Genomic DNA, 12118 nt, shown 5'->3' with positions numbered 1-12118 from the left:
CTTCAGTGCATGGCTGCCGGCCACCATCTTGGCTGGAAGTTAATTTGCATAAGGATATGCTGATTAGCCAATGGGAAGGGTAGCGGTTGTACGCTAATTACCATGTTTCTCTCTTATTAGTGTAGATGTTCTATGTGCTAGGACTTTTTGTTGATGCTAGGGATACAATGGTGAATAACAGGTAAGTTCCCTCTTCATGAGTTTATATTTTAATGGTGGGGGAAAACAGACATCTGAAAAAAGTAAATGAAATAGATGAAGATAATTTTTGATAATCATGTGTGCTTTGAAAGAAATAAGTGGGAGGAGACCAAGATGGCGGCATAGGTAAACACCGGAGACTACTGCCGCAAACAACCTCTGGGATAAAATCTCTGAAAGACGGAACGGACATCACCCAGAACCACAGGAAGGCTGGCTGAGGAGAGACTCTTCAACTAGAAGGAAAAATAACAGCACACCGAGGCTCAGAGGAGGCGCAGTGTGGAAAATACTCAGGTGCGGAGGTGCGCGCGCAAAGCGGGCTGGTGGCTGAGAGCGCGGTTGTCGTTTTCGGTCAGGAGGGAGTCTCAGACTCTGAGCCCCAGATCTGGGCGAATCGCTGGGGACTCGGACTCAAACGGGAGAAGCGGGAGTGTCTGGCATCAGTTGGAAGGCAGCTTTCTCTCCGAGGTTTGCAGCGGTTCCTGGGGTTCTGAGAAGCAGAGCCTCTGGGGCTTCAGTGCATGGCTGCCGGCCACCATCTTGGCTGGAAGTTAATTTGCATAAGGATATGCTGATTAGCCAATGGGAAGGGTAGCGGTTGTACGCTAATTACCATGTTTCTCTCTTATTAGTGTAGATGTTCTATGTGCTAGGACTTTTTGTTGATGCTAGGGATACAATGGTGAATAACAGGTAAGTTCCCTCTTCATGAGTTTATATTTTAATGGTGGGGGAAAACAGACATCTGAAAAAAGTAAATGAAATAGATGAAGATAATTTTTGATAATCATGTGTGCTTTGAAAGAAATAAGTGGTGGTGGGATGCAAAATGACATTGATAGTTTAAATTGGGTCAAACTATCAATACCATTCTGGGATAAAATCTCTGAGGTTATTTGGCCAATAAATCACAGAAGAATGTGGAATAGATAAGGCATTTATTTCCTTTGAGAAAGATCCCTGAAATTAGAGGAAGGTAGGCTCAATGTGATGGTTGTGGTTTCCATCTACTGTACTAGAGGTACATCAAGAAGATAGCATGGCATTGTGAAAGGAATGTGGTCTTTGGATTCACGGTGTATATACCTGGATTTGATTCTTTCTTCATCTCCCTCATATCCACATATATACCTGCTTTATATTCTTCCTGAAGACACTTCTCTCTAGAGAACAAGCATATCAAACTCAAAGGCTAACATGGGCCAAATAAACAAGATTTAAGCTTATGTGGGACACAAATAAACAAAGCTTCAATTTTTGTAGGTTTATTTCGATAGAGACATGCTGAATACAAAGGGCTGAAATAAATGAGCAATAGTTAACATAAAATAATAGAACATTTTAATAAAAATTCGTATTTTTTCTTGAACATTAACTTACCAGACACTGAATAACTGCTCAAATTAATAAGCGTAACGCAGATAAACCTATTTTTCTTGTTCTCCGAAAGCGAAATATTTCCTGTTGAGCACACCAAACAAGTCAGCACAAGACTAATGATGTGGCAGTTGGCTGCTAAAATATTTGCTGCTATTATTAGTGGAGAGAAATGGCGTGCCTGCCCGTAAGGCGCGTAAGGGAAATGAATGCAACACGATTATAGTAGTCAGTCATTAATGAGCATTGTAGTTCGTTATTAATAATTATGTATAACAGAATATTATAATTAAGTTACAAAATTTTTATTAAAATGTTTCTTACATACAGTTAGATTGGCTGGGCTGCAGAAATATTTGTTGTGGGCTGCGAGTTTGACATGCTTGCTCTAGAGCAGTGGTTCTCAACCTTCCTAATGCCACGACCCTTTAATAGAGTTCCTCATGTTGTGGTGACCCCCAACCATAAAATGATTTTCCTTGCTACTTCATAACTGTAACTTTGCTACTGTTATGAATCGTAAATATCTGATATGCAGGATGTTTTTTCATTGTTACAAATTGAACATAATTAAAGCATAGTGATTAATCACAAAAACAATGTGTAATTATATATGTGTTTTTCCGATGATCTTAGGCGGCCCCTGTGAAAGGGTCGTTTGACCCCCAAAGGGGTCGCGACCCACAGGTTGAGAACCACTGTTCTAGCACATTCATTTCTTCCTATGTAAGTGGGATATTCCACTTGTTTGGGTTATTGGTAGGTATTTGATTATGTGTCTTGCATGTAGATATATGATGGAGTTTATTATTTCATCCATTTTGGAAAGGGGAAATAGGAGAAGAAAATCAGCTAAATTGTTAATTTAGTTAACATATATTTAGGGTTTTTTTTGTTTTGTTTTGTTTTTGTGCCTGTAATAGTCCGGGTACTATTAAATGTTAATAATAAAAGTAGGTAAATAAGGTAGAACTTTACTAATTGCTCTTTAGAAAAAGTGAATAGTTTTAAAGGAAGGACAAAAATAAAGAAGAAAGTAATTAAAATGAGAAAATATGGAACGAGCAGCCTGGTTAGCCTATGTGCCTAGGGAAATCATTTTGTCTCGGTGGTGGTAGTATCGATAGAACAGGTTAAGTTTATTTAAAAGTGGACTGACTGGATGAAAAACTAGACACTAAAAAAAGCTTTTGGTGGTTAGGATTTGAGTAAGCTATAGTTCCTTAGGATAACACTAATTGTGATAGGTCTTTTCTGTGTAACTAATCATATTTATAGAAAAATGACCTGGTGGAAATTATCTTTTTTTGTTCTTGTTGTTATTGAGTCCTTTGGGGGGGGAAATTATCTTTTTTTGTTCTTGTTGTTATTGAGTCCTTTGGGGGGGAAAAGTCGTTCTTTGAAGATAAGGGTCTAAGATAAAATGCCTTTAGAAGGTTGCTTCAGTTATAAGATGAGAAAGCAGAAATCTGGGGGTAAAAATATATTTTAAAAAAATCGGAATATTGGTTGAGGACCTGGGATCAAAACATAAACTTTATTTAACTAAAGGGGGAACTTGTGCTGGGGGAAAAAAAAGTTACCTCCAATTCAGATTCCCTACTTGGCTCCATTGTCACTTGGAGGGGGAAGAGCTTCTTGTTAATTCTGGGTGAGTAGGAGTTCAGGCTCCAGTAGCCTCCACTGATACCCTCCTCCCTGGAGGGGCAGGTGTTCCTCAGTGTTGCCTTGTGGCCTGCCTCTGCCTTCACAGTAGGTGGGAGAGGAGGGCTCATTCCTATCTGGTTGGGAGGGCAATTTTGGCTCTCCATTTGGCCTTCTTTGATACTACCCTGGCTGGGGACATGGGGAAGGGGTGGTAGTTGGGGTACCTCATTACAGCCTGTTAAGGGTGGAAATGTAGGCTCCCTACTTGGCCTTTGTTGGTGTGGGTGAGGACGGGGCTATAGGTTTTTTTCCTGTGATATTTGACTGCAGTGTAGTGGCTATTGTCTAAGAGCTTTCTGTCTTGCTAGACCAGTGATCGGCAAACTGCGGCTCGCGAGCCACATGCGGCTCTTTGGCCCCTTGAGTGTGGCTCTTCCACATGGGCCACGAAGTTTCATTCGCACTGTACATGCACGCCCACATACCAACTTCTGCGCATGGGCCACGAAGTTTCAATCACACTGTACGTGCATGCCCGCACGTGGTATTTTGTGGAAGAGCCACACTCAAGGGGCCAAAGAGCCGCATGTGGCTCGCGAGCCGCAGTTTGCCGATCGAAACAAGTATACAAGACGAGTGTGGATGGGAGAGTTGTAAGGGGTCGACCTCAGCGAATGTACCTCAATCAGATTGAGGACGTTTTTAGCAAAGGCCAGCTTAGGAGTACCCTAATTAAGTTAATAACAATGTACCTACCTATATAGTTTAAGTTTAGAAAATTTGGCTCTCAAAAGAAATTTCAATCATTGTACTGTTGATATTTGGCTCTGTTGACTAATGAGTTTGCCGACCACTGTGCTAGACTATCCTTTCCTTGGTCCTTTGGCTAAAGAGAGAAGGCTTTTCTTGGAGCTTTTTTCTCTCTCTGCCTATTGGCATTTCCAGGTTGCCAGCTCCTCCAGTACTCAGTCTGTAATATATGAGGAAGAAAGAAAATCCAGTGAACTCAACAGGTTCAGAGGAACCTGGTCTCTTTGGCTTGTGTTACCTTCTTTCCTCCACTTTTCACAATACTTTTATCTATTTTTAAAAATAAGTAGTATCTAGAGTTTTTAACTGTACTTAATGGGAGGAATAGGGAAAAATATATCTATCTTTCTGTAACGGGAAAGCAAGATGATGATGCCTTTAAGTAGAGATTGTAATGCACATCTTCAACAGTCTAAAATCTCACAATCTAGAAGAGTTTCTTCTTTTGGAAGTGGTGTAGGAATAGTTTTTTCTTAAGCCATTGTTATAAAGTGCTAAGAAAAATGAATATTAGTTATATTAGCACAAGAATAGATTAGCATTCAGTAAAAAGGTAATAAGCATAGTTGATACCTTTATTTTCTTTTATGACTTGCTTCTGAAGATTAAGATAACACATGAAAGTAGGTAATAGTGCAGTTGGCTAGTTATAGGCATTTAATAAATGTTAGTGAACTCTGCTCATTGAGTTTCATATATGGTAGAGTACATAGTCTGATGACCTGAGTGAATGAGTCAGAGGAAGTTGGGGAGGGAAGGGGTTGGGCACCAATGTAGAAGGCACATTTGGTAGTTTCACAAGTATTGAAGCACAGGAGGTTATGGGGAAAGCAGAGAAATGTCATGAAATGAGATATCAAAAGAGGTTAGCAGAAACATTAGTTGTATTTAAAGAGTGTTAGGACAGTAGTTTTGGATTGGGGATACCAGCTTCCACACAGCTTTCTTGTGGACTTTATACTGATCTTGGAGGTGCTACAGGTTTTTATAGGATTGGTTACTGTTATGGTGATTTTACTTTAGTGTTTTAAAAAACAAGTGGATATGTTTACAGAAGATGTCTCAGGAGTTGGTAAGTGTATTATTATATTTTAAAATTTTAAATGAAAGTTTGATCTCCTTTGAAGAATCCTTGGAACTTTATAAAGTATTTTAGGCTTTTTGATATAATAAGAAACAAAGAAACAAAAGCTGACAAGTAAATAAAAATCATTTGGATGTGTTTTGACCTAAATTTCTAGCAGGCTTTTTTTTTTTTCACATTTAGGAAAAAGATTTAAATGATCAGATCTGCTTTTTTTAGATAAAAAAATAGGCAGTTTGACAACTTATCTTGCATTTTAAAATTTCATTTTATTTCTAGATTATATAGATTACAAATGTATTTAAAAACCTTTTAAAAGGCTTCTTTAAAAATACTAAGTAGCAAAATGGGGAATAAGATGATCTGATGTACATGGCTACTTTGGAAAAGGTCTTAGAGATTTTTTTGTTTTTTAAATATAACTTCTTTTTCTGGAAGAGTGCTGATATTGTGTTTAAATCTTACGGTATTCCACTGTTTCAACAAGAGGAGTTACTATTTGAGTGAAGGAATTGACAATTTTACTTTCTTTTTTAAATCCCTTACTTTGTGAAAACTATTAATTTGCTTAGATAAACCTCAGTGATTTTGTTGAGCAGTAGGAGATTTGTTGGTAGCTTTAATAAAATAGTTCAGAAAGCTAGCTTTAAATCAGGAGAAGAAGACTGATTTATTTTCGTAAATCGGAAACACAGGAGAGGAGAAAACAACTCTGTAGATAACAGAATATTAAATAGAAGACAACTTTTATTTGCTTATTGGGAATTACAATAAAAATAGCAGATATAATGCAAAAGTTATATATAGTTATTCATGTTACCTCATAGTACATTTTCTGTTACATATTGTAAAACATTAACTATACACACTGATTAGAGCAGTTTGTTTTGTGACTTGGGTTACTTTTGATAATATTTTGAATCCCATATAGACTATATTTACTGAGTTAGAGAAATAGTTTAATACAGGTAATGTTAGAAAAGAGGTATAAGGATTTAGATTTTGTAATGTGTGCTCACACACCTAAGATCTTTCTAAATGCTCTGAAACAATTTGACTTACAGTGCTATTCTTTGTGGGCACACCAAGTTTTTTTTTTTATTAAAAATAAGTAATACATGCTGAAACAAAATTCAAGTAGTATAGCAGTATTTAATGGGAAAAATACATTTCTTTTCTCAAAACCCTCCTTCAAAAACCTCCTTTTACATTTAGGAATTTGGTAGATATTTTATAGACTGTTTTCTATAGAAACTCTTTTAAACTGAATTGTTTGTACCCTCATCCCCTTTATCTCCTATTTTTCACACCATAAATTTCAAGTTGAGACTTTGTGATATAAATCATGTTAGTGTTTACCTGGGACTTACCTGGAAAGTTAAAATCTAATTTTTTCCCTTAAGCAGTTAATATATTTTGTTTCTGCAAAAGTATTTCAAGTTGTAATGATTTAAACCAGGAAAGTTTGATTGCCAAAACGTGGGCTTCTGGGATATCTCCTGGTTTTGCTTTTTATTAGGTCAGTATTCCTCATTGCCTGCTTGTCACTGTCATCTGTGGCCTCAAGGGAGTCTAGGAGGCTTGAGAGAAGGATCTCCATGTAGGCTTAGTGACTTTTGAGTCATAGACTATCCCTCATTCCCTGCTGTTCTTATTCTAAAACTCCTTTATCCTAGTGCTAAAAACACAAATAGCATTTTTTAAAAATTAATAAAACTAGTATGAAAAGTGTGACCATTATAAATTATTGAGGTATTTCCAGTTCATTTCGATCAGTGTGGTATGTCTGAAAGAATATGGGTAGAAGAGTTCTTCATTGTGTTTTTTTCTAATCTACTTCACTTGGCTGTCATTAGCATTCTTGTGATAGGACAAGGAAAGGAGTAGGATGCCAATAAATGTACATAAATCCTCCCACCCCTTTTCCTACTCTTCCCTTTTACAAATGGGGGAGGGACAGTTGAAATAGGGAGGTCCTTTGTCCAAGTTGAAGAGACAGTGGTTACATAGAGAATAGTTTATTTGGGGAAGGAGAAAAATAAGTTTAGAAACTTTCAAAATGGCCGTCCTACATTATCTTTTTACTGTTTTCCTTGATGATTCTGATATGCTAGCATTCAGCGATACATACAGATTTCATAAAAGGTTTTTAAGAATGGGGTTAATTATCTTGTTAGCTAGAACAGCATACGGTACCAAATAAACATTTAATCTTATTTTTCTTATTCTTAATAATGTCACTTTTCCATACCTTCTGATTTATGCTTCTGTAAAGTTGGAGGTTACATGCAGGATTTCCAACACTTTTTGCAAATCCTGAATGTAAACTTTAAAATAATTATGTGTATTCCTTAATTTTAATTAACGTAAGCAGATCTGTAACTCTGTTTAGGAATTTGGTGATTAGATATTCTCTCTTTCATTTAAGAAAAAAGAAGCTCTTACCTTGTTTTTATTCTTTGCGACCTTTGATTTTATGATATGGAACTTAAGTGATTTCTATTTTCAAATCCTGATCATGGCACTGGCCATGATCAGATAACCAAATTATTGTATAGATATATTACAACATGAAGGAGAGGTTGTGAATTTTGTTGATAATCTTTCAAGTTACCTGGTTTTGCTTAGTGCAATCAGAGCTAAGTATCTTGGATTACCTTAATAGGTGAAGAATAACTATATTCTCTCCAATCTTTTTAGCTTCCTCATTTGCTTATATTTCTCATCTTCCTTTACTTTTACTTTTTACTTCCTTTAATTGTTACTTTTTATTCCTTATGAAATAAAATCAATCAATATAATACATTCTTATCTATTTGGAAATTATCCCTATTGTGTATTTTTTCTTGGTCAATTTTGGATTGAAAAATTGGATTACTTATTATGTAGGAGGCTTTCCTCATTTGTGGAATGAGATTCAGAGTTTTTCTGTTTGTTTTGTCAAGACATGATACTCTCTGAGTGAGGACTCTTTTTTTTTTTGTTACTGGATCTCCTGAAGTCATTTTCAAAATCAGGAAAAAAGTGAAGTTGGTAGACAATGGATGCTACGGGATTGATATGTATTTTATTTACTGGCTAATTAAGTAGAAAGCAGTAAAGGGAGAAGAAGAAACACTGGAAGCCTTGTTAATAAAAAAGTACTCAATAAAATTGCTGTTGAAGATGATAGCCAAAGAGTAATTTGGGGGCACTATGTATCTAGGAACTAGAAAAGAGAGTTAGGTTAGTAGGTTGGTGAGAGAGGAGGAGGAAGAGAGAAAGGGAGGGAGGGAGAGAGAGAAAGTAAGTAAGTGCCTGGTGGTAGATAGTATCAGTAAGAGGTGGAGGAGGAGCCCAGTGTAAACTTTATTTGTAATTTTGCTTATAGCCTGGAGGTCACTTGGTACTTGTCATATCTTAGTTGGTACTTTGTATTTGGAACCTGAGTTTTCCATGTGTAGGGTAGACTGTATATATATTCTAGCTTGCTTCTCCCTTTCATTTTATATCTTTTGCCCTCAGATTTATTATATCTAATATTCATGGATGTGATTATGTTTCAAAGAATTTTGAAGGTCCTTAAAATGTTTCTAAATCTTGAGCAATATGTTGTGAATTAATTTTATAGAAATGGGAAACATTGTCTCAAATATATTTATTCACATAATTTTTATTTAAAAATAACGTAAATATCCAAAGTTATATAACTAGTAAACAGGATAATGCCAGAATTCGTACCCAAGTCATCTGTCTCCTGATCCTGTACTTTTATTTATTTATTTTTACATATATTTATTGATTTCAGAGAGGAAAGGAGAGGGAGAGAGATAGAAACATCAAGGATGAAAGAGAATCATTAATCAGCTGCCTCCTGCACACCCCCTACTGGGGATTGAGCCCACAACCTGGGCATGTGACCTTAATCAGAATAAACCCTGGACCCTTCAGTCTGCAGACTGGTGCTCTATCCACTGAGCCAAACGGGCTAGGGTCTGATCCTGTACTTAATAATATTAAGTTAAACTAGCTTTACTTTCTTAGAAGAACAAGATTTGAATATCAAGCTAAGTTCTTGGTCTTTTGTACTAAAAGCAACAATAGCTCTCAGAGGTACGGCTTTTATTTGTTTAAAACTTGCCGAAACCGGTTTGGCTCAGTGGATAGAGCGTCGGCCTGCGGACTGAAAGGTCCCGGGTTCGATTCCGGTCAAGGGCATGTACCTGGGTTGCGGGCACATCCCCAGTGGGAGATGTGCAGGGGGCAGCTGATCGATGTTTCTCTCTCATCGATGTTTCTAGCTCTCTATCTCTCTCCCTTCCTCTCTGTAAAAAATCAATAAAATATATTTTAAAAAAAAATTAAAAAATTAAAACCTTGTTAGCTCAGGAGAATCCAAAATGAATAGGTTTGGCATGTTGAGTTTGTAAACTACCAGTTCACATAGATTTTATGTTTGAAAAATACTTAGTGCAGTCTGAAAACTATAAGGTTTTCAAATGTTCGAATGTCATGTACTATTAATAGTAAATTGAAGTATTTTTCCTTAAATGCATTACCATAAAAATGAAGCGTCTATATTATAAAGTATTTTGTCTTCTGTAATTTGTACTTTAACAATTTTTCACAATTCTCCACCAACTTTAACAGTTTTCCCGAAATGAAAAACTTATTCTGATTGAAAGACGATATTCATTGTTTAAAAAAAACACAAAGCAAGCATCAAACACTTTTGTATAGTACAAAGGAGTCAAAATCACCTGAAATCCTACTAGTTAGAAAGTAACAACTGGTTAACATTGTGGTAGATACAAACACCTAGAGACAGAAATTCTTTGTTAACTTTGTATATGAAAAATGTCTTCGGGTTTGTGATTCACTTTTTTTAATGCTTAATTGTAATGAACAGAAACTGTTAATTTTAATATTAAATGTGTGAGATTAGGAGTCCAGTTTCATTCCCTACACCCTAAATAGGGAACATTAGTTTTACTAGTACTATGTATTTTAAGAATCTATTTTTTTCTTACTTTTTGTCTGTTATAAATCAAGTTTGTTTGTTTATGGACTTTTATTTTGTTTCATTTATCACTATGTCTGTTTTTATGCCAGTACTGTACTAATTTATAGTGTCACATAGTTTTTCTGTATATCGTAGTAAAAAAGAAAAATTCCCCTCACTTTCTTTCCCCTGAAGTGTTCTGGCTATTCTTGACCTTTTGTTCTTCTATACAAATTTAGAAACTGTTTATTAAATTGCTCTCCTAAATCTGTGAGATATTTTTGAAATTGCATTGCATCATTACATCAGTTTTAGGAAGATTTGATATCTTTGTGATACTGAGTTTTTAAAATCACTGAACATGGCATAACTTCCCTTTTCTCTTATACTTCTTTTCATGAAGGTTTGCATATCTTCTCTTAGCCTCTAACTTAGAACATGGTTCATTAAACTATGGCCCATTGGCCAAATCTGAATGCCACCTGTTTTTGTAGTTCATGAGCCGAGAATGCTCGCTAAGAATTTTATAAATGGGGGAGGGGAGAACCAAAGGAAGCATGACATTTAATGACATGTGAAATTATATAAAATTGAAATTTTAGTATTCATAAGTAAAATTTTGTTGGTGCATAGTTATGTTCATTCATTTAAGTAAGTGGCTGTGTCTACACTTCAAATAGCAGAGTCTATTGTTTCAACAGAGATTGAATGACCCACAAATCTAAAATATTTTATTATTTGATCCTTTATAGAAAAAGTTTGTCCACCCCTGACTTAGAATTATTGTTTGTCATTGTTTGTTTACGTATTTCAGAGTACCATGTGTATGTTGGGGTGGAGGTGGTGTTTTAGCCTCCTTTTCTTTACCTATATCTCCAATTCTGATAAGACCTAAACTCATAGTGAGCCACTGTTACCGAAGTGCGTTGCATTCTTTAAATTTGTGTGGGCAGAGAAAAAGTTTGGAAACGTTTGATATCATGTTTTATGTAATAACTAGAGGCCTGGTGCATGAAATTTATGCATGGAGGTGTGGGGGTTCCCCTCAGCCCAGCCTGCACCCTCTTGCTATCTGGGACCACTGGCTCCTAACTGCTCACCTGCCTGCCTAATCTCCCCTAACCACTCTGCCTGCCTGCCTGGCTAATCGCCCCTAACCACTCTGCCTTCCTGCCTCATTGCCCCTAACCACTTTTCTACCTGCCTGACGGCTCCTAACTGCTCACCTGCCTGCCTGATTGCCCCTAACCGCCTCTTCCTCGGCCCCTGCCACAGCAGCTTCGTCCAGAATGATGTCTGGAAGGTCTTTTGGCTGTCCGGTCTAATTAGCATATTACACTTTTATTATTATAGATCACTGTACCTGTGCTTTGGCATTTTACAATAGAGAATTTAATAAAATAACTTAATTTTCCTATTTCCTGATTTTCCCTTTTATAGGAAATTAAGAGAGAAACAGAATCCAAGGATGACAATTTGCCCATCAGACGGGAAAGGCATGGGAATGTAGCAAGTCTTGTACAACGAATAAGCACCTATGGACTTCCAGCTGGAGGAATTCAGCCACATCCACCAACTAAAAACATTAAAAAAAGTATGTAAATAATTTCTTTACTTTTAATAAATTGAGTCAAAATAGAAGGATGTCTTCTAGCTGTTCATAAATTACGTTATGAAAAATTAGCTCAACCTTTTGCAGTTGAGTGCAGAAACTTCCCACTTACTCTCATGTTACCAGTTACTGGCCCATGTAGTCAATTCTTTATATGAGTTGCTGACAACTATGTGTGGGAATGGTTTTCTTATTAGTGTTTAAGGCTCTATTGACTTGTTAACGCTTTGCCTTAAATTTATTTTAATACCATTTATTTACTGAAAAGCTTAAGTGTCTGCTTATCCTTAAGCAGTATAGGTAGATGCAAGAATTTTGATAGTATGATTCCTTTTTTTTAAATTAAATCTTTATTGTTCAGATTATTACAGTTGTTCCTCTTTTTCCCCCCCATAGCTCCCCT

The 12118-nt window shown here is 36.3% G+C and overlaps 1 protein-coding gene across 1 annotated transcript in view; it reads left to right on the top strand.

Annotated features, from left to right (window-relative positions):
* The window catches only part of CD2AP (CD2-associated protein), a 123341-nt gene that overhangs the window by 31641 nt on the left and 79582 nt on the right, over nt 1–12118 (top strand). Inside the window, 1 exon segment of the mRNA XM_014535406.1 lies at nt 11544–11697. Coding sequence (XP_014390892.1) covers nt 11544–11697 — 154 coding nt within the window.

Source organism: Myotis brandtii, unplaced genomic scaffold (assembly GCF_000412655.1).
Source record: "Myotis brandtii unplaced genomic scaffold, ASM41265v1 scaffold143, whole genome shotgun sequence".
In the NCBI taxonomy this organism is placed as follows: Eukaryota; Metazoa; Chordata; class Mammalia; order Chiroptera; family Vespertilionidae; genus Myotis; species Myotis brandtii.
Note: the sequence above shows the minus strand (reverse complement) of the source record. Positions and strands in the feature narration are given on the sequence as shown.